Source organism: Peromyscus maniculatus, chromosome 3, assembly GCF_049852395.1.
Source record: "Peromyscus maniculatus bairdii isolate BWxNUB_F1_BW_parent chromosome 3, HU_Pman_BW_mat_3.1, whole genome shotgun sequence".
Classification (NCBI taxonomy): domain Eukaryota; kingdom Metazoa; phylum Chordata; class Mammalia; order Rodentia; family Cricetidae; genus Peromyscus; species Peromyscus maniculatus.
In genome coordinates, this window is record NC_134854.1 from 167,213,217 (window position 1) to 167,236,300 (window position 23,084).

Below are 23,084 nucleotides of genomic sequence, written 5' to 3' on the forward strand. Positions count from 1 at the left end.
GCCTCGGCCCACTGAGTGCTGGGATTGCAGTTGAATGCCAGTGTGCCCAGCAGGAAAGTCTTACTTTTAAAAGTCGTTCCAGGGAAGCTATGGATGGATCTTCCTGTTGAGACATGATAGAAACGGATGTAAGTTTGCAGATTAAGGCATGATTTCATGAAGTATTGCTCTTGTGGAGACTGAGGAAGGGTGCAGTAGATTTGACAGGCAGTAAGCCTTTCTCTGTTGATAGTCCCTCCTGGAGGGTCCTCCTGCTCCTGCTCATTCTGCATAAAAAACTGGAACTCCTCACCCACTACGCAGCCCTGAAGACCCTTTGGTGATAGCAGGCAGAGAGGCTGGTACTGAGTGTAAATCTCACTCTGAGGGCTGGGCCTGGGGAATAGTACATCAGTGAAATCCAGCAGCAGGCACTCAGCCTGAGATAAGCACTGAGAACTAGTCCCTGGTTTCATCACCATCACTGGGCTGCCGAGCCTCTAACAGGGTTCAGATACAGTGGTAATGGATTTTCCATGGGGAGAAAGGGAGTGATCTTAGTACTGATTTAAAAAGGAGCTTATCTTTGGTGTGTTCTCATGAGTAGCAGATATAAAGACTGTGATAGTTGATCCTCAATCCTCCACCCATTTGGGTAAATTCAGGAGTGTTGGTCCTTATTGTTTAATCCAAAGCTACCTTAGGATGAGTTGTCCAGATACACGATTAGGGAAAACACCAACACTGTAGACATGGAATACTGTTCACTTAAGAAGGAGTGGCAAAACGTGGTCCACAGCCCTGTTACCATCTGCAACCGCATCCGAAGTACTTGGCTTAACTAACCACGTTTTTAGAAAAAAAAATGCTGGATAGCCACACTTGGCTGTACCTAGGAAAGCAAAAGTTCTGCTCAATGGTTATTATCATATATATATATATATGACTTTTCAATCTCCAAAGAATTTTAAAATATTTGCCATCAGAGTCCTGAGTTGGAAAAGTCATTTTTTATTGGGAGATAAACAATAAAGCTTTGGTCAGTATGAAAATGCTAAATCTAAGTATCTCAAGAAAGAATCCTGATCATAGTGAATAGTTGAATCTTGGTTCAGTTTGAAAGATTGTCTTAGCATAACATACTCAATGATTGGCTTGATTTAATAACTGTAGTTCTTAAATGGAAATAGGAACATATTTAGAAAGTCTAATTATTTTTTCTTTGGAAAAGGCAGAAGAAATTAGAAGTGGCCATGGAAGAAGAAGGATTGGCAGATGAGGAGGTAAAGTAACCATCTATTCTAAACCATGTCAGCTGACTGTTTGGCTTGGCTATGGTAGATTTGTTTCTCCATCTGAATATAGCTTCTTACTGTGTTGCCATTGTGAGTACCTCGGGAGGAGATGGCCTTTGCCCCCAAGAACATCACATTTTCTGGACACCATCCACAATATTCTGTGTTTGAGACAAGGACAGGCTCTGGACATCATCTGTCCATGGTGTTCTGTCTGTGGGACAGGGTTAGGTGCTGAACACCATCCATCCACCCTGTTCTGTGTGTTCAGGACAGGGTTAGGTGCTGGACACCATCCATCCACCCTGTTCTGTGTGTTCAGGACAGGGTTAGGTGCTGGACACCATCCACCTACCCTGTTCTGTGTGTTCAGGACAGGGTTAGGTGCTGGACACCATCCATCCACCATGTTCTGGGTGTGCAGGACAGGGTTAGGTGCTGGACACCATCCACCTACCCTGTTCTGTGTGTTCAGGACAGGGTTAGGTGCTGGACACCATCCATCCACCATGTTCTGGGTGTGCAGGACATGGTTAGGTGCTGAACACTGTCCATCCACTGTATTCTCTGTGTATGGGACATGGTTAAGTGCTGGACACCATCTATCCACCCTCTCCTGTGGGTGGGACAGAGTTAGGTGCTGGACACCATCCATCCACCATGTTCTGTGGCGGGGGGACACACAGAGTTAGGTGCTGGACACCATCCATCCACCCTCTCCTGTGTGTGTGGGACAGGGAAAGGTGTAGCAGGCTCTGGACCTGTCCGTTCATTCCTCCTTCTCACATTTTTTTCTGAATATTTTTTAAATAGTCTACTCCCTGATTTAGGCTCCCTTGCATCTCGCTGATTAATGTCTTGAATTGGTCTCTTCCTCCTGTCCCCAGTTTTTCTGCACTCTGAAAACAAGTCTGGCTAACTGTCCTTCTTGCCTGTGATGGCTTCAGTGAGACATCATGCCTTCCTGCGCCCCACCCCTCTGCATCCTCCCCCAAGCCTCTGTTTGTGTGCTTGGTTCCCAGTTGGTGGTGCTGTTTGGGGAGGTTCAGGAGATGTGGCCTTGTTGGAGGAGTGTGTCGTTGGAGGCTGGCTTTGAGAGTTCCAAGATTTAGCGTTTCAAGTTTGCTCTCTCTGCTCCTTGCTTGTGGTTGAAGATGTCCTTCTGCCTCCTGCTTCTGCTGCCATGCCTTTGCTCCACACCATGGACTTGAACCCTCTAGAACTGTGAGCACAAAGTCTCTCGTGAGACTTGGTTGTGGTGTTGATCACAGTAGAAGGGTAGTCAGTACAATGCAGTGCAGCTTCTTTGCTAGTGACCTATTTCTCTGCAGCCTTAGCTCTTAGCACCCCATCCAGCCTTGACCAATACCAGATTGCTCTGATTTTCCCTGCTTGTCTGTGGCCCCTTTCATGTGCTATTTCTGCCTCTTGAAGCACTTTCTCCTCCTTAACATCTCGCTTCACTGGGAAATCCTCCCTAATCACTCAGCTACTTGTCCTACATTCTACACTGACACTGTTTCTGTCCTTGTGATAGCCTGAAAACACTGTCTTCCCAGAGAGTAGAGACTGCATCCTGTCTTACTCAGCTTTGCATCCAGAGCAGGAAGAGGGCCAGAGTGAATACTCTGGTAGTGAGTGAACAGTGGGCCTCCTTGCCTTCAAGGACTCTATGAGTTGGAAGGAAAGGTTCTTAAGTGCTTTGGAAGGAAGTGGGGATCATACATGCATGAAAACCTGTATACATTGTAGGGGCTGCTAGTATAGTTCAGGGCAGAGTGCTTGCAAAGCCCCCTTCCAACAAGTAAAAAAATAGGTATGCATTATGGAGTATAGCAAACTTTGAAGGTACACAGACTGTAGACGGAAGCTTATCTGTCTTACCTAGCCCTGCAGTCCAGACAAATCTCTCCCACCCAAGCTCTTGCAGATGCTTATAAAATAATCATTCAGAGGCTTATTTTAATTACAAACTGTTTGGTCCATGGCTCAGGCTCATTACTAACTAGCTCTTAGAACTTAACTCAACCCATTCCTATTAATCTATGTTTAGCCATGCGGTTTCATGGCATTGCCTGTTCTCTCACATCTTGCTTCTCCTGGCGGCAGTTCGCAGCTTCTGCCTGACTCCACCCTTCTTCATCTCCATCTTCAGTTTGAGTGTACCACCTAGTCTTATTCTGCCTCGTCGTTGGCCAAACCGCTTTGCTTATCAACCAGTGAGAGCAAAACATATTCCAGCACACAGAAAGACATCCCACAGCAACAGACTCCTTCCTCCCCCAATACAAGGGGTCAGAAGAGGTTTTATGGAGAATGTAGCAATTTGAATCTTAACTGATGGATAGAATTTACTCCGCAAGTTAGCACTATATACAGAAATAATGACTGTGCATGCAGAATAACAAGTCTGTTTTAAAGTGGGCAATAGGAAAGGGAAGGGAAATTGAAGGCGTGGAAAGCTAGCTTTAGGGCAGCTAAAAAAAAAATTTTTATTTTCTGGATGAGAATGAGTTATAGCCTAGGCTGACAGACCGTTTAGTAGTCAGAAAGGAGCTTGGAATGAAAACTCTGACCACCAAGTGAGACTTGAAACCAGGTGAGCTAATGCATTCCACAGCTTCCTTCGCTACATGCCTGTCCTTTCAGCTGATGTCTTAGGGAGGCTAGGAAAGGTTGAAGTTATTTACATAAAATCAATAAGTATCTTAAAACCCTATTTTATCTTGTTAAATTTTAGTGAGAGGAGTAATTTAAGGCCTGCATCCTAGTCTATAGAGAAAGGTGAGCACATCTCCCCTTAGTTTTTCACATTAATATTATAACTTTCTCATACTTAGTAATGATTGCGCGACAAATCTTTTTTTGTTTTGTTTTGCTTATTTATTTATTTATTTATTTATTTATTTATTTATTTACTTACTTACTTACTTACTTACTTACTTACTTACTTATTTTTGAGACATGGTTTCTCTGTGTAGTCCTGGCTGTCCTGGCTGTCCTTGAACTCAGAGATCTGCTTGCCTCTGCCTCCTGAGTGCTGGGATAAAAGGTGAGAGCCCCCACTGCCTGGCCAATACAGAAATCTTAAACACAGGATCTTAATTGAAAGAGAGGTTACCAGACTGGAAGCCCCCAGCTGAGCACAGTGGGCACTGGACATTGAAGGACAGCCTGCACTGTACAGCAGGACCCCGTCTCGGGGAAGAAGGGAAAAAAAGAAAGGAAAGGAAAAGGAGGAGAAAGAAATAGTTTTTTGGTAATACGTTTGTTCCTCACACTTTATGTTAATGAAGACCTGTCATTTGTCAGATACTAAGCTCAGGATCTACCATGTCAGGTGACAAATTACAAAACAGTTGCCCCTCTGTTAGCCCAGTGTGGAAAGGTTCCTGCTGTACAAGAGCTGGAAGTCTGGACTTTTGCATAAATTTTTTTAAGCTGCTTTAAAAAATATTGCCAAGTGATGAGAGAATTTAAAAACCAACTTGGGGTCCAGAACTGCCTGGGAATGCCTGTTTGTAGCGGCCCTTGGCGCCTCCTGGTGGGCACTAATGATTTTTTTTCTTGATTCTTGTAAATAGCTTGTAGAAAATGTCAAATCATTTTGCTTCTAAAAGTCAATGGCTTATAATATGTTTTTAAACATCCCACTTATTTTCTGAAAAGTATTTTAAAATTCCTGTGTTTATTGCTAGGCTCTGTGCTTGGTTTTGATTATGTTGTATATAAAACAAAACAAATTCTCTCAATCTTAATGTTGGAACTGTCATTGTAAGGAGTTAGAATTTCTTGTTTCTTCAAACAAACAACAAACAAACAAGTTTTCTTGTGGCTGTGGGGTGCACATGAGGCCAGAGGACAACTTGAGGTGCCTCTGCAATGCTGCCTACTTCCTGTTGACCCGGAGCTCACTAAGTAGGCTAGGCTGCTTGTCCAGCGGCCTCCGAAGTCCACCTGTTCCTGCCTCCCCAGTGCTGTGATTATAGGTGTATGCCACCACACCTGGCGTTTTGCATAAATTATGGGGATTAAATGCAAGTCCTTATGTCTGCAAGATAAGCTTTTTATCAACTGAGCTACCTTCAAGTCCAGTTTTTCAATGAAAATTAATACCCTTCATTCATTCTGTAATAGAAAGTGGTCTGGAAATGGTTCATGAGTGAGCTGTGAGATTATTAAACTGTGCACAACAGTGGCTGACATGAAGTTGTTAGCTGAACCCTTAGAAATATCCTGACTGCTTTATAGACGCCTGGGCATCCTACAGATTGAACAGGAATGGAGTCTAATCCCAGCACCGGGGAGGGAAAGGCAAGCTACAAAATGAGATTGTCTCAAAACACAGGGGGAAGATATATGTTAATCAACATGAGTCATAAACAGTGGATGTTTACTAATGGGAAAACCAAAATAAGTGATTACAGCTGCAGAAGAAAACCATGAAGCAGTTGTCTGCCCACACCCTTTTCTTAGGAGAGGAAAGGATGTGTTAGCACAGGGATCTTGTTTCAGTACCCACTCTGAGCAGGTAGAGTAAGTGATTTTCATGGGCTTTAAAAATGTGATGTTGCTCCAGCTACCACTGGACTGCAGTACTGACTGAAGGGCTGAGCTCACTGACTAGGCTTTACTGGGGCCAGTGCTCTGATGGGAATGATGTGATGCACACTGTGGGTCATCTTTTGCTCTTGAAGGGCTGTGTTCTGGCAGACATGAGCACCTATCAGATACTCAGTGACTCTAATTTTTTTGGTGTTACTGTTATTGTTTTGGGGTGTTTGTTGCTGTTGGGTTTTTATTTTTGGGGCTTTTTTTGTTTTTTTGTTTTTTGGCAAACTCTTGTCTGTAGATCATAAGCACATTTTATGAAGCTGCACAGTCAGGTTTCTTCTTTCAGATGAGACATGTTTCTGTAGCCAGATGCTACTGTGCTATTTTATAACCATGAAAAGGAAAAATTCAGAATCATCTTCCACATTCTTGTGTCCATTTATTATGTGTAATTAGAAATTAAAACAAGCCCTTTTATTGCCATGAGGGACACACTTCTCTAGTGTCACCAAGTGGCCTTTAAAAAGAGGACTCTATTTTGGAACTTAAAATAAGCAGAGTCTCAGAGCTGCAGGTGGTAGGTTCTTGTAAGAGAAGAAAACATGGGACACTGTGCTGTGAAGTCTATCTTTGCTTTGTAATGATATGGATGAAGTTGGTTGTTTTTTGTTCTTTGCTCTGTGGCGGCCTACCACTCAGCTCCCAAATAAATACACAGAGACTTATTCTTACTTATGAATGCCTGACCTTAGCTTGGCTTGTTTCTATCCAGTTCTTCTTAACTAATTATCCCATCTACCTTTTGCCTCTGGGCTTTTACTTTCTTTATTCTATACACCTCTTCTTCCTTCTTACTCTGTGGCTGGCTGTGTTGCTGGGTGGCTGGTCCCTGGCGTCCTCCTCTCCTTTTTCACTCCTCCCTCTTCTCTTTTTCTTCCCTCTTATTTATTCTCTCTGCATGCCAGCCCTGCCTATCTTTTCTCTCTTGCCTAACTATTGGCTGGTCAGCTCTTTATTAGACCAATCAGATGTTTTAAACAGGCATAGTAACATAGCTTCAGAGTTAAACAAATGCAACACATCTTTGTATCATTAAACAAATATTCCACAGCATAAACAAATGTAACACATCTTCAACTAATATTCCACAACATTTCCCCCTTTTGTCTAAATAAAAATGAAAGGTTTTAACTTTGACATAGTAAAACTATATACAACAAAAACAGTTATCAAGTAAGAATCACATTTACAATATTCAGTCCATTTGTATTTAGCAAATTCAGAGAAAATATTCCATTATCTATCTTTTCTTAGTGAGTCCAAAGTTTTACACCTAACTTGCTTTCTATCATAACTAAGGAAAATTATAACTCTAACTATTTAGTCTTTAACTCCATCAAAGACCCCAGAAGGATGTAATATTACCTAACAACAGAGACACCTAGCTGCCTGGACAGTCACCCAAAGTTCTTCTGCAATGTTGGGGCATCCATCTTCAGCCTACAGGCCTAGAATATCTTGCAGATTCTTCTGTGAAGCAGGAATCTCGAAGGACTATCCTGCTTTGTCTTGGCAAAGTTCAGCAGTCTTTTTCCTGTGTCCTTGCCACATTGAAAGCAAACTCCATATGGAGTTTCTTCTATGCCCATCATCCTTTTATGAAGTAAATTGGTGCTGCCATGAGCAGATGTGTCTCATTGTCATGAAAAACAATAGATTATTAAACATCTTAAATGCCATATTCTGGAGGTCTTTGAAGTGTTTGAAAATCATCTGTCTAAAATATACCTGTTTAACCTTGAAAGCATAGCTAATATGACTACAAGTTTGATTATTATAGATCAACTACTAACCTCATTTCTTAATTATACATTGTATATTTAAGTGAGCTTTATAAGCACAATACCCCAAACAAGAGTAGAAACATATATACAGTGTAACGAAAATAACTTTAGATTTGTATCAATATACCAAAATCCATGCCAATGCAAAATATCTGAGATTAATAGTTGTCTCTTTATCCTGTATTCCCCTAAATGATAACAAACATCCATAATCCACCAAATAACCAGCAAACACTTATAACCCAACTCTTGGGAATGTGAGCAGCATCTTCTTTAGATTAGACTGCTTCCGGTTGTCTGTGGGCAAAGGCATCTTTAGGGGTCCCTGAGAAAATTCATATAATGGCCAAGTCCTGGGAAGACCAGCTGTAACTGTTGTTGATATAGATCACCTGTCAAGATTCAGGAGGTCTTCCCCATCAAACCTGATCCATATCAACCCTGAAGGAATCCACAGCCTCTCATTTCCTATGGAAATAAAAGCAAAACCTCTTCTCTAAAGCAATCCATTTTTTGAGTTCCATTTTGAAGTTAAGGAATTCTTAAAATATCTAGGCTGGATTATTTCAGCAGTCCTTTCAACCCCATGCTTCTCAGCAGCTGATGTTTGCTTATCAGCAATCAAAATATTCAAAATCAAAACAGTAACATACAGGATCCAGCTCCCAGTGTATTTTCCATCTCTATGGGGCTTATTTTTATATTACTTTACTTTTCTCTTTAAAAACTTTATTATTTTTAAACTATTTACTTCTTTTTATGACTGTCTATATCCTTTTTCTTTTCTTAAGCCTATGTACATTGTTAAACACACTGGAACCTGTTTAGAGGTTTTTTCCATCTGGACCTCTTTTACTCTGTATCTCTAGTCTTTTTTTTTTTTTTTTTTTTTTTTTTTTAACTACATGAGCCTTTAAACTGCTAAGGGGTGACTTTTGCCAGCTTTAGCAGCTGGCTCTACTGGCTTCTTGGGTGTGTGACTGCCAAGCCTAAAGCTTGAGGCCTGGTCAGGGTGCAGAACTGGGAACTGCATTCAACCACCCAGAACTCTAAAATGCTGATGGTTGAGCTGTGGCATTTTTTGCTTAACTCCCCCCCCCCCACACACACACACACACTACTTAATGTACTGGCTGCTCAAGGGCTTGCTGTAAGGATCCCTGTCCTTTTTTTTTTTAAAGCTTTCTTGGGCCCTATGGAAATTCGAACTTCATGTTGGTATGTAGTTGGTTATTTTTACTCTTTGCTCTTTGGGGGCCTGCCACCCAGCTTCCAAATAAATACACAGAGACTTATTCTTTCTTATGAATGCCTGGCCTTAGCCTGGCTTGTTTCTAGCCAGCTTTTCTTAAACTATCCGATCTACCTTTCACCTCTGGGCTTTTACCTTTCTCTATTCTGTGTTCCTTTCTTTCCTTCCTTCTCTGTGGCTGGTTGTGCAGCTAAGTGGCTGGCCCCTGGTGTCCTCCTCTCCTCCTTTTCTCATTCCACCTTTTCACTCTTCTTCTATTTATTCTCTCTGCCTGGCAGCCCAGTCTATCCTTTATCTCCTGTCTTGCTATTGACCATTCTGCTCTTTATTTGACCAATCAGGTGTTTTAGACAAAGTAACACAGCTTCACAGAGTTAAACAAATGCAACACAAAAGCATACAACACATCTTTGCATCATTAAACAAATAATTTACAGCATAAACAAATATAGCACATTATAAACTAATATTCCACAACATATAGATGTGATTTTAGCTGCATTAGACTATTTAAAGGATTAAAGTTTTCCAAACTCCAAGATAAGTGCAGTCTATTTTTTTAAAGTAAACATGTAAAACAGAATTTACTATATTTTCATTCCTTTATTGCCTGGTTCCTACCCAAAGATATGCGCGAGCGCAGACACACACACACACACACACACACACACACACACACACACACACACACATCAAAATGAAATTGGGGACTGGAGAGAAGGCTCAGCAATTAAAAGCACTGGCTGCTCTTGCAGAGGGCCCAGATTCAATTAATAACACTTATATGTCAGCTCACAACTGTTAGTAACTTTAGTTCCAGGGGATCTGACGTCCTCTTCTGACCTGTGCACACCAGGCATGCACATAGTGCACAGACATACATTTAGGCAAAGTATCCTTATGTACAAAATAAAACAAATTTAAAGTAAAAAATTAATGCAGCTTCAGTGAACTGTGTGAACTGAAGACATTTCTTTCTTCCCTCCTATTTCTGCTACAAGTAGTAGAATTCTGTTTTGATGATACACGGACTTCTAATTAGACACCTAACTATCTACAGCAGACAGACGGGCGCAGGATAGGTGAGTGGCCCTGCTTAGAACTGTGTTTGGGGGCAGTTTGTCTGAGCTGATGGGTTGTTAGGACTTGTGTACCTGAACTCAACCTACGAAAGGTTGATGGAGTCATTCAAATGTGAGTAGGAGTTGAATACTTTCAGTGGTTTTATATCCCACTGTGTGCTGCCCCTGCTGGGAACTATCTGTCATGAACCTTTTATTAGATTAGGAGTCAATGAGGTTAGAACAAGAAAATGAATGATTTCCAATGCAGCCTTTGGGTATTTCAAAATGTTGCTTATTAATAGTTCCTATTTTGTTATCTTTGCTGAATCAGATTATTACTGTGATATTATTGACTTGGATGGTTTTTGGTTGGTTGGTTGGTTGGTTTTGTTTTGTTTGTGAGACAGGGTCTCTATATAGTCTTGGCTGACCTAGAACTCACAGATACCCACCTACCTCTGCTTCCTGAGTGCTGGGATTGAAGGTGTGTGCCACCATTCCCAGCTAACTTGGATATTTTAGTGATACTTTGTGTAGCTAGAGTTTTCCTTCCTGGCCCACAGTCAGGACAAATCTTTGTCACCCGCCAGTCCCACAGCCGCTCAGACCCAACCAAGTAATCACAGAGACTTATATTGCTTACAAACTGTGTGGCCGTGGCAGGCTTCTTGCTAACTGTTCTTATAGCTTAAATTAATCCATTTCCATAAATCTATACCTTGCCACATAGCTCATGGCTTACCAGGATCTTCACATTCGGCTTGTCATGGCAGTGGTTGGCAGTGATTCCTTCTGCCTTCCTGTTCTTTCTTTTCTCCTCTCTGTTAGTCCCACCTATACTTTCTGCCTAGCCACTGGCCAATCAATGTTTTATTTATTGACCAATCAGAGCAATTTGACATACAGACCACCCCACAGCATTTCCCCTTTTCTTTTCTTTTCTTTTTCTTTTTTTTTTAAAGAGGAAGGTTTTAACTTTTACACATCTCCAAAGCCAGCTTGGTATATTTGGGAATTTGGGTGTAACTTCTCTTACTACTTCCTGCTGGAGGGGGGTGCTGTATCTTATGGGAACACAAAGAAAATTTTAAGATTATGGAGTAGTCCATGAGGGTGTATTGTCTGAACCAGTTGCCTTGAAACGGTTCTGGATGTTGGATCATCTGAGCCTTGGTGTCATCGGAGACCTTTCAGGGGGTCTTGGCTGGTCAAACCTGATGTATCTTAATCTGGAACAAATCCATAGCCTCTGGCTTTCTGTGGAAACAAAAGCAGAGCCTCTTTTCCAAAGCAACATATCCTTATATCCAAATTTTAAAGTCAAGGTACCTTTTAAAATACACATTTTGGCATAACTCAACAGCTTTTGCAATCAAATGTTTTTCTTCCGTTACGAATATCAAAGAGAACATAATCCAGATTTTCTGTGTGGTATCCATCTTTACGTGGCTTATTTTTATATTACCTTGAGCCTATTGCTTTAAACTGCAGCATTCTAAGACTGAAACAGCGCTGTGGCTGCTGGCTCCACCCACTTCAGCTTCCCAACATGGTGGTGGTACGTTTTTTGCCAGCCCTGGGAGCCATCAACTCTCAGAAATAGTGGGTCTATGCTTCTATTAACGCAGCGTGTAGCCCAGAAACCTCTTTTTGTTTTGTACTAGCAAAGGCAGTTTAATGTGCCACTTGCAGAGGCCTCATTCCCGCCAAACTGCAGGTCGAGCACACATGCCAGGAACCCGCCATAGTAGTTCAAACATGCAGGCTGCCACTAACTTGAGAGAAACAACTAGGAACTGTTTTTAGCTTCCTTTTAGAATCTTTTTTCTCAGGTTTTAGGTGGACACTCTTGCCCCATGTTGGGCGCCATTTGTAGCTAGAATTTTTCTGCCTTGCCCACAGTCAGGACAAATCTCTGTCACCTGCCAGTCCCACAGCTGCTCAGACCCAACCAAGTAAACACAGAGACTTATTTTGCTTACAAACTGTGTGGCCGTGGCAGGCTTCTTGCTAACTGTTCTTATAGCTTAAATTAACCCATTTCCATAAATCTATACCTTGCCATGTGGCTCGTGGTTTACCGGCATTTTCACATGCTGTTTGTCACGGTGGCAGCTGACAGTGACTCCTTCTGCCTTCCTGTTCTTTCTTTTCTCCTCTCTGTTAGTCCCTCCTATACTTTCTTCCTAGCCACTGGCCAATCAGTGTTTTATTTATTGACTAATCAGAGCAATTTGACATACAGACCATCCCATAGCAACTTTGTGATTTTATTTTGCAATTTCATGTCATTAAAAAGTTGTGTGAAGTTTCACACAGTTTGCTGAAATTTATGCAAGAATCAGTTTTACTCTAAGAAATTCCCATGGAAACACTGATGTTGTGTAACTTTTTCTGGTCACAGGTTTCAGTAGCTATAACAGCACCTAGGAAAGTAAAGAATTGGAGCACATTTCCTGACAAAGTGAAAATAAGTGTCAGGAAGCAGAGCCTTTAACCTCAGCACTCAGGAGCTGGGGCATGAGTTCCAGTCAAGCCTGGGCTGCTCAGTGAGATCCGGTCTCAAAAATAAGTAAATAAACTCTGGGCATTTGCATTATCTAAGTTTTATTTTTGTGAGTTAAGTTACCACTCAGAAGGCAGCGACTTACACATATAATAAACTGGTTAAGATGACGTAGTCCATAAAGTCTCCTTTCATGGGTACAGACTTAACAATTGTTTAGAAATGTTTTCTTAATACTGTTTAATTCTCCCCTTACTTAATAAATAATTGATGTTGGCAACTAGATTATAGACAAGCATATGATAATTATGATACCATACCTCTGTCGATTCATTCATTTAAAATTTTATGTGTGTGAGTGAGTGTGACTTTGTGCTTGAGAGTGCAATTCCTGAGGAGGCCAGAATCACCTGATGCCCCTGTAGCTGAATGTGGGTGCGGGAAGCTGAGCTTATATCTCTGCAAGAACATCGCGGGTCTTAGCTGCTGGGCCATATCTCCAGTCACTATGCCTTTGTTTCTTGTTGTTTGTTATGCTGTGTTTTGTTTTTCCAAGACAAGCTTTCTCTGTGCTGCCCTGGCTGTCTTGGAACTCACTCTGTAGATCAGGCTGGCCTTGAACTCACAGAGAGCCACCTGCCTCTGCCTCTTGAGTGCTAGGATTAAAGGAATGCGCTGCCACCACCTGTCTTTGTTTTATGTGTATCATCTTTTAACATTATGCATGCCTTTGAAACAGCCTTCCTTTAAAATCATCTTTTTAAATTCTATTTTTAATAGAAAAAGTTACGCCGATCACAACATGCTCGTAAAGAAACAGAGTTCTTACGGCTCAAGAGGACCAGACTTGGCCTGGATGACTTTGAGTCTCTGAAGGTTATAGGGAGAGGAGCTTTTGGAGAGGTGAGCTGCTTTGTTCACGTCACCACTTTTGAAAGTAGATGCAATAAATGTTTAAATATAGTTCCTAAGCTCCGAGGTCATAGGTCAATTGGTAAGAGTGCTTGCCTAGTATCCACAAAGAGCCCTGTATGACTCAGTATCATAGATATCAGGTGTGCCTTGGAGGAGGTGGGAATGGGGGGATGCATTGGGGGGGCTTGGGGGTGGGAGGAGGGAGGACGGGGGAATCTGTGGCTGATAATGTGAAATTAAGCTATTTATAAAATAAAAACATTAAATAAATAAAATTTTAAAAAAAGAAACAAAGTGTGATGGCACACCTCTATATCTTAGCACTTGGGAGATAGAGGCAGGAGGATCAGAAGTTTAAGATCATCCACACCAAATAGTAATAAGTTCAAGGCCAGCCTGGGCTACACTAGACCCCTGCTCCCCATCAGTGTGTGTGTGTGGGGTTTATAATTATTTTGATATCGTTGGTGGTAAATTCTAAGGTTCAGTAAAGGAAGCACTTATGTTTGTGCTCTAGGTGCGGCTGGTCCAGAAGAAGGACACGGGGCACATCTATGCCATGAAGATCCTGAGGAAAGCTGACATGCTTGAAAAGGAGCAGGTGTGTCTCACACACGTACAGTGCCCAAGGCCTCTCGTGAGAGGACTCAGAGTAGTGTTGATGTTGAAAGTTATAAAAAGAAAGCTAGCTTACTAGATATTACTAAATTTATAGTCTATTCTAGTGTTTTCAGTTTTCAGGTTCAGATTTCAGCTTCTCCAACTTTATGATGTCTGTGTTAGTTTGCTCAGTTACTATTAGAAAGCAACACAGGCTGGACCATAACAACAGAAGCCATTGCTTTTTCGTGGTTCTGTTCGAGGTCAAAATGTTCAGTAGCTTTTAGTGTCTGATGGAGCCGACACGGGATCCCATGAGCACTGCTGCTGTCTCCTCCTGTAAGAGCACTGGTCCCATCTCAGCACACCAGAGTCCGCTAACTCTGCAGAGAGGCTTAAGGAGATAAGCTCAAGCACACTGCTTCCTCGGGTCTGCATATTAATGAGAGGATCAAAACTGCAGACTTCCTGCATGACTGTTGGGGATGGATGATTGGAACAGGTCAGTTATCTTTTTAAAACATGCTCATCCAGGTGGCTCATATTCGAGCTGAAAGAGACATTTTGGTGGAAGCAGACGGTGCCTGGGTGGTGAAGATGTTCTACAGTTTTCAGGACAAGCGGAATCTCTACCTGATCATGGAGTTTCTTCCTGGAGGTAAATAGCAGAGGCAGGCAGACCAGAGCTCATCTTCATATGGAATAATTTTATCTGCCTATGCAGTAAGAATGTCAGCTAGTTTTACTACTGAATTTTATTGCGTTTATACATAGCCATCGTTTTTCAGTATTTCCTCCCAGAACAGTGGAAGATGATTTGGCCACAGACCATGTAGTTTTGAAGGACTATTAGGATGACATTTTATTTACTGTCGTTCTGTGTTCACTGCAGCCCAGGGTAGAGCTAAGGGACGTAAGTCTGTATCCAGAAAGACAGAATTCTGGTTTCCAGGTGTGCTTATTCAGGCTTCGTGCTTCTGAACTCTGCTCTGCCCCTGGTAACTTCACATGCACCCCACTGGCACCGTTGCATGCACTTTGCAGGGTGGTTTGAGGTACGGGGCAAATCATGAAACTGCAGATCTGACATAGTCTGTACGTATGAAGGGAGTCCGAAGAGAGTCCCTTTAACTAGGTATGTGCTACCACACACCCATAATGCCAGCACTAGGGTTCCAGACAGTAACTAACGTTCATGAAAAGTGGACCTGTGACTGAGGCTTCCGGTCTGTCATCTCACACCAGCAAAGATTAAAGCTGTTGACCCCTGTGGGTGAGCAAAGCAGGAGGAGGATATCAGAAAAGTGAGAGCCGGTTGTGGTGACGCGCACGGTAGGGTTCGCTGAAGGAGGCAGAGGCAGAAAAGGGAGAAATTGGGGTGGATGCAGGAAGCTGGGGTGAATCACCCCAGTTTGCAGTACCTTGGTGCTTTGATAACTCAGGTGACATGATGACGCTGCTGATGAAGAAGGACACCTTGACGGAAGAGGAGACACAGTTCTACATCTCAGAGACAGTCTTGGCGATCGACGCAATCCACCAGCTGGGCTTCATCCACCGGGACATCAAGCCAGACAACCTTTTACTGGATGCCAAGGCACGTGAGGGGCCAGAGAATCCTTAGGCTTCTCACCATGAAGAACTACCGGTTTCCTGGCTACAGATAGCAGCCATGGTTTAGGTTGTTTTGGATTAACTAAGTTTTTTCATAGAAGGCATGTATAAGTGACTGTTCTGAAATAACATTACGGGAAATGGCTTTTTTTTAAAAAAAAACTCACTCTGTTTTCCATTAAAATGGAAAATCATCAAACCTGCATGATCTCACATTTTCAGCTATATATGTTTTAGGTTAAGAATTTTTTTATAATAATTGCATTAAAGGAGTTTACAATGAGGCTTTTTTGTTTTCAGAGTTAACGTAGTTGGCCTGACTGTAATTTGTTGCTCTAGGGGCATGTGAAACTGTCTGATTTCGGTCTGTGCACGGGATTAAAGAAAGCGCACAGGACTGAATTCTACAGAAACCTCTCGCACAACCCACCAAGGGACTTCTGTAAGTTTACACTTTCCCGTTGGCTCTGAAACTTCAGTTCTGTGAGGCAGGGAGGCTCCAGCCTCCTCCTGAGTTGCCCACGTTCCAGATGTAGGTGTGAGTTTCCTATTTTGTCAGTTTGCCCCTCTGATTGCAGTTGTGTCTTGTTAAATTAGCGTTTCAGAACATGAACTCGAAGCGGAAAGCGGAGACCTGGAAGAAGAACAGGAGACAGCTGGTGAGTTCTGAGGAATGCTGTGCCCTGGACCTCGAGTCCCGAGGTCGGCTGGGACAGCGACTCTAGAGCTCACGCTCTGCTGCCAGTGAAGATGGAAGACTCAGACACGTGTGGGAGTGAACAGAGCAGCAGCCTGGTTTGTTAAGGAGGTTTCAGAACAGCGAGAGCGGAGGAAAAGTGGGAGAAGCCCAGTGGAGTGGGGACCGGCTGTTGAGACTCCTCGGGTAGGGCTGTGGCAGGAACTGGTTGCTGAAGCTGGCCAGTTCTCCGGGCTGTCATGGGCTGAGCCTGTGGAGTTCTTCACATGCTGCCCGCCCATTTAATTGTGCTTGGAGACCGCTCTCTCCGTCTCTGCCTGCAGCTTTACTAGGTCCTGCCCGTGACCGTCGTCACTGTTGAGCACTCGACCAGCCTGCTGCCTCCACCTTGCAGTGATTACACTAAGATGTCTGTTCCCACGAAAAAGAAGCCACAGTTGTGCTTGGTTAGCGGTCAGTGGGTTGGTCTGGGGTGTCCTTCCTGAGGTAGGTGGGGTTTGCTTGAAGCTATCTCTACCTCAGCTGTGAGTTAGAAGCAAGCAGATGTAAAGAACTGTAGAACCCAGCATACACTCCTGAAGGAGAGGGTCTCCTGGAGCCACAGCGGCCACCAACACTGGCCTTTCTTTCAGATCCTAAGTCTCTTTTAAACTCTGTTTTAACACAGGTGCCCTTGGCTGTGTCCAAACCAGGCACAAGCTCTGTGTTTCTCATCCTGGTGTTTGACTCAGCTGTTTTAACCCACACCTTTCTTTGAACTCCTGTTTTCACCATGGCCTTATTCCCTTACTGCCTGCAGAGGACTGCAGAGGAGACCTATTCTCATTTACAGTTAGCTTGGGGTGTCTGTCACTCTCGCTGTTGTTTCCCTGTGGTTTTAGTGGATATAAGAACTATGTAATTATATGTAATTAACTGAGGTGTGAACATTTGCAGTTAGCAATGCGGCTTTGACTTTGTTTCCCCTGGTTCCTTGTACAGTGCCCAGACCGTGCAGACACTTGTCAGTTCAATAAGCAATGACAAAGCTGCTGACTGGAACGTGCTAGAGTCAGGTGACAGCAGCCTGGCGCCCCCAACACAACTGAATGAATGACCTTGGCATATTTCAGTTCGTTTGTTCATTGGAGTTACTTTTTAAGATTTATTTATTATGTATACAATTTTCTGCCTGCATGTATACCTGCAGGCCAGAAGAGGGCACCAGATCTCATTAAGATGGTTGTGAGCCACCATGTGTTTGCTGGGAATTGAACTCAGAACCTTTGGATGAGCAGTCAGTGCTCCTAACTGCTGAGCATCTTTCCAGCCCACTTTTCAGAGTTTTAAAAGTGTGCTTAGCTGTGCATTAATGAGGAAAACTTCATTCTGGTTTTGATTATGCCATTTTAAATCAGATTGTTATATTTGAGAAACGATTACAGTCTTCCTGTTGTTAAAGGGGAAAAAGTGAATACTGCTTAAAAGTTTGTCTGAGGGGTGAGCGTGGGTGTGAGAGCTCACCTGTGACCCACTACTTAACAGACTGCAGCAGGGGCATCCTGAGTTCTGAGTCCAGCCTGGCTTCACAGTGAGACCCTATCTTAAAAAATACATAAAAACATGGCAGAGGATTTCTGTATCTCCTACTGAGAGTCATCGTAGGTCAGTGGCTTCCCAGAGATCGATGTCTGGGTCAGGAGATCCCTTCAGCCCACCAAGTGCCGTTCTCGTCCCCTGGTCCTTGAAGTGACGTCTGCGGTCACATTTTCAGTGATTTCTACAGTAGTGCGCCTGTTGAGAGCTGCTGACTTTCAGAATCATTTTGTAGGGTTTGATGTGGACTGAAGAGGAACGTGCACACAGCTCATGGTGTGACACACTGGAATTACGTTCTAAGGAAGGTGGCTTGCAGAGCATGTTCCTTTTCTTGTTTTACCTCAGATGAAGCTGTTGGATCTTTGGGGAGCAGAAGCCAAGGTTCAGAGAGTGGCTCACATGAGTAGTAAGCAGGGAAGTCAGGCTCGCTTTTCCTTCCTTTTGAAGTGGACAAAGGGCCTCTCCTTGGCCCAGAACCCTGTGTTCTATACACAGTGCCTGACTCAGCATCTGTCAGTCAGCTTTACATGTAACACACAAAGTCACCAATAAGTGAAAACTTGTCCTGTGTCCAGTGTTTCCTCCTGTAGTAATCCACACTCATGTGATCCTTAAGAGGTTCAGAATGCCAGTTTGACAAGCTGTTCCTTTGTAGGCATATTCCACAGTCGGAACACCAGACTACATTGCTCCAGAGGTCTTCATGCAGACTGGCTACAGCACACTGTGTGACTGGTGGTCCTTGGGAGTGATCATGTATGAAATGCTAATAGGTAGGTTCTGTTTATGTGCATGATCATATCTCTTTTGGTGCCATTGTTGGAACATACCATGTTACAGCTATTAAACACGAAAATAGCAGAGCCATTTTGAATCTGTTTCTCACATTCTTCAATGTTAAATACATATTGTTAAGTCCCCAATAAACTGCCAAGGGACCCTACGGTAGGAAGATAGTTATTTAGCTTGGCTTCCTTTATCAAATTCTATATGTAGGGTTCAGATAAGACAAGACAGACTTCGTTAGTAATTCTATAGTAAATTGATGCATGCTAGTGTTACTTCAGAGCACTCTGGGTTTTGTTTCCCATGGCACATACTTGTAGGTCTGAACTGATGACAAAAGCTGATGCATTTTTGTTGTTTCCCTGACACCCAGGCTTCCCACCTTTCTGCTCTGAAACCCCTCAGGAGACATACAGAAAAGTTATGAGCTGGAAGGAGACACTGGCATTTCCTCCAGAAGTGCCTGTCTCTGAGAAAGCCAAGGACTTGATTCTCAGGTTAGTGACTCTTAAAACTTCCCAGTGCCCAAATGATCCATTTTTCTGAGGCAGGGCAGGTGTTTGCAGGGAGAATGCCACTGATCTGATCAGTTTTAAAAAAGGATTTACAAAATTCAAACTTTAAAAAAAAAAAAGATTTTATTTATTTTTATGTGTAAGTGTTTGGGTACCACTTGCTCACAGAGGCTAGAAGATCCATCCCTTGGAACTGGACTTGTAGGCAGTTGTGAGCCACCTAGTGTGGGTGCTAGGAGTTGAACCCAGGTCCTCTGCAAGAGCAGCAAATGCCCTTAACTACCTATTTTTCCTTCCCTACAAAATGCAAATACTTCAAGTTTGTGGAACAATGAGGTTCAGAAGAGAGATCTTGTTGGACAACTGGTAATATTATCAGAGTGTCACTTCTCTTAGACTTCAAGGACTGAGTGTGTCAGGAACGAATGGAGACTAAATGTATTAGAAGCAGAAGCTCCTGCCATGAGAGCACACAGGAACCTACGCAGAAGACTGCTCAGACGAAGTGTCTGCACTGCTGTGAGGGGAAGAAGGGATGTTGTAATAGGGCTTTCTCTGTCCCTCCAGCCAGCTCCCAAGTAATGACATGGAGACTTCTTATTAATGAAAGCTTGACCCATAGCTTAGGCTTGTTTCTAACTAGTTCTTACAACTTAAATTAGTCCATTTATATTAATCTATGTTCTATGCCGTGGTGTTACCTCTCCTTGTACCTCCTGTTTCTTTTCCATATCTCCTGGCTTCTCCTGTGTTCCTAGATTCCTCCTTCTCTTCTTTTCTCTTCCTGGAAGTCCTGCCTTTATCTCCTGCCTAGCTATTGGCTGTTCAGCTTTTTATTACACCAATCACAACAATATATCTTCACACAGTGTACAAATATCCCACAACAGGATATGAACTGTGACAACCCTTGTGGGTGGCCAGCTGGCAGCATATTGTATAAAATTGTTAAACTGTATGTGACCTTTGACCAGCAGTTTTATTTCTAGCAACTTAATAGAGCATATAACCATGTAGGGGCAAAGAGTTAGGCATGCTTCTTGTATTATTTTAGTTGTGAAAAATTGGAACTCATATAAGTCTTCAGCAGCAGCTATGGATGTAACACTCTGATGTCTCCATACACAGGTCTCAAAAAATTACCTCACAGGAAAATACTGAACAGCATTGGGAAATTTTCTTGGTGTATTAAGTGAAAAAAAAAAGTCTTTGATCATTATTGTGTCGACAGTGTTTTTAATATTATTACAAGAGATGAAAAGAAATGGCTTCAGAATGTTTCTTGGGTATCTGATTGGTAGGCTTGTAGGTGATTTATATTCCCCATGTTCCCACAGTAAACTCAATAACTAAATTAAAATACTTCCTGAAAATATTTGAAGTAATACATTAGAGTGTTTTAAGTGAAAAATGTGACTAATACTTGGTTTCTCTTTCTAGATTTTGTACTGATTCTGAGAACAGAATTGGGAATGGTGGTGTAGAAGAGATCAAAGGTCACCCCTTCTTTGAGGGTGTAGACTGGGGGCATATCAGGTATGTTCTGAGGCCTGGGCTGAGCAGTGAGCTTCTGAATCTGTGGTGAGTGTGCCTCTGATTCTTCTAGACCAGTGGTTCTCAACCTGTGTGTCAGGACCCTTTCACAGGGGTTGCCTGAGACCATCAGAAAACACCTATTATATAATGAATCATAACAGCGGCAAATTTACAGTTGTGAAGTAGTAATGGAAAGTGTTATGGTTGAAGTCTCCACAGCACAAGGAACTGTATTACAGGGACGCAGTGTCAGGGAGGTTGAGAACCACTGTAAGGCTAAACAAGAGGCAGCTGCCTCAGCTGAGACATATGTCACCTGTTGTCACAGAGCTGAGGCAGCTGCCTAAACTCACAGCACCGTAGGGACAGGGAAGGTTGGGTCACACAGGCCCCTCTTTCCACTCAGTTGAGTCTTAATGAAACGTCCATAGTCATCGTGCCTGGTCTAGAAGTTCTAGGTAGGACACCATTGTAGATGTAACCAACAGTCTTATTAAATAAGAAACACAGAACCAATGTAAAAGAGAAAACCAAGAGGTCAGAGCTTAGAGCTAAAATCTTACCCTTCCTCCTGCAGTGGTCTTAGCTTCACGAAAGAGAGCTATTTCCTGTGTGTAAGTCGTTTCATAGTCATTCTGCCTTCTCATTGGTTGTAAACCCAAACACGTGACTGCCTCGTCACTGTCTGTATGTACAGCCCCCCAGGTCTTAAAGGCATATGTCTCCAATGCTGGCTGTATCCCTGAACACACAGAGATCTATGGGGTTAAAGGTGTGCGCCACCACCACCACACTCTGTCTATGGCTCTAATAGCTCTGACCCCTGGGCAACTTTATTTATTAACATACAATCAAAATCACATTTCAGTACAATTAGATTACCACCACACACCATGGACGAGATTAGCAGTTCCTCAGGGTAAGATGGAAAATGTGTATTCTATACTCGTGAGAGTACTGGGCACACAGTGGGACTTCTAGGGAAGGCACGTAAGTTAATTATTCTTTAAGAATGACTCTTACACAGACATGGACAGTACCTGCTCTTTCATAATTTGGTAGGCTTAACACCTAGTAGATCCTTTAAACATTTTGTTGGAAAAAAATAAATAAAAGCTGATAAGGAACTGTTGAAGTGACTCAGCAGGAGAAGCCTGAAGATCTGAGTTCAGTCCCCGGTCCTGCGTGGTAGGAGGAGAGAGCCAACCCCTGAATGCTGTCCTCTGACTCCACTTGCAGGTGTGTGTGTGTGTGTGTGTGTGTGTGTGTGTGTGTGTGTGTGTGTGTGTGTGTGTGTTGTCCCTGACCTCTACACTTGCGGTGTGCATGTGTGTGTGCATTGAACGCTGTCCTCTTGACTATACACTTGGAGTGTGCGCGCGTGCGTGTGTGCATATGTGTTGTGTACATGAACGTTGTACTTTGACCTCTACACTTGTGATGTATGCAAGTGCAAGTGTGCATAGCAAGTAAATAGATAAATAGAACTTAAAGTGTTTTAACTTAACCTTTCTGGTTCTCTTAAAATTTATACGACTGACAAGTTACTGCATTCAGATTTTATCACAAATATATGTGTAGCCCCTCTTTTGCAGATAGATGTCTGTGTTCAGTAATCTTCACTAGATTGTAGCCCTGACTCACTTAGATAGATCTCACTGTCTCCCACATACTCAATACCACTATAAAATCTCAGTAAAATGACTCTTAGTGGGGGTGGTGGCACACACCTTTAATCCCAGCTCTCAGAAGGCAGAGGCAGCCAGATCTCTTTGAGTTCAAGGATAGCCTGGCCAAAGAATGAGTTCTAGCATAGCCAAGGTTACACAGAGAAAAACCTGTCTCAGAAAAACAAACAAAAACCCCAAGTTCCTTCTCTTCTAATTTTCCTTTCACTGGGTCTTGTTTTTTCACCTGAACAAAAAATAGCATGAAGGGTTAAGACTGTCTTAGTGTAGAGTATTTGCCTTGCTGTTGTTCAGTCTCCAGTACTACAGGGGGAAGAGCATGAGAAAGTCTTCATGCAAGAGTGTAAAACTTCCAAGTAAATGTAAACATTGTAGTAAAAAATTACAGTCAGCTATCTTGACATCCACCTAACTGTTCAGATCCATAGCAGACACCCTTGGGTTTCCTGTCCCATGGAGTGGTGGGCAGGAGTTCAAGAAAATTTACCATGGATGATGAATTGCCTCTTTCAGGGAAAGGCCAGCAGCCATCCCTATAGAAATCAAGAGCATTGACGACACCTCAAACTTTGATGACTTCCCCGAGTCTGATATCTTACAGCCAGGTAAGACAGGCTCCTAGCATATTCCACGCTGCAGTCACCTGTGAGGTGACAGGTGA

General features: G+C 42.8%; 1 protein-coding gene across 4 annotated transcripts in view; it reads left to right on the forward strand.

Annotated features, from left to right (window-relative positions):
• The window catches only part of Stk38l (serine/threonine kinase 38 like), a 67,072-nt gene that overhangs the window by 42,963 nt on the left and 1,025 nt on the right, over nucleotides 1-23,084 (forward strand). For 3 of the 4 annotated variants that reach the window (XM_076568311.1, XM_076568314.1, XM_076568312.1), the window contains exons 3-13: nucleotides 1,211-1,262; nucleotides 13,275-13,397; nucleotides 13,927-14,010; nucleotides 14,544-14,667; nucleotides 15,452-15,606; nucleotides 15,963-16,065; nucleotides 16,221-16,282; nucleotides 18,554-18,671; nucleotides 19,058-19,181; nucleotides 20,640-20,735; nucleotides 22,937-23,028. In XM_076568311.1, coding sequence (XP_076424426.1) covers nucleotides 1,211-1,262; nucleotides 13,275-13,397; nucleotides 13,927-14,010; nucleotides 14,544-14,667; nucleotides 15,452-15,606; nucleotides 15,963-16,065; nucleotides 16,221-16,282; nucleotides 18,554-18,671; nucleotides 19,058-19,181; nucleotides 20,640-20,735; nucleotides 22,937-23,028 — 1,133 coding nt within the window. The remainder of the gene's footprint in view (nucleotides 1-1,210; nucleotides 1,263-13,274; nucleotides 13,398-13,926; nucleotides 14,011-14,543; nucleotides 14,668-15,451; nucleotides 15,607-15,962; nucleotides 16,066-16,220; nucleotides 16,283-18,553; nucleotides 18,672-19,057; nucleotides 19,182-20,639; nucleotides 20,736-22,936; nucleotides 23,029-23,084) is intronic. The other variant, XM_076568313.1, reaches the window with a different exon arrangement.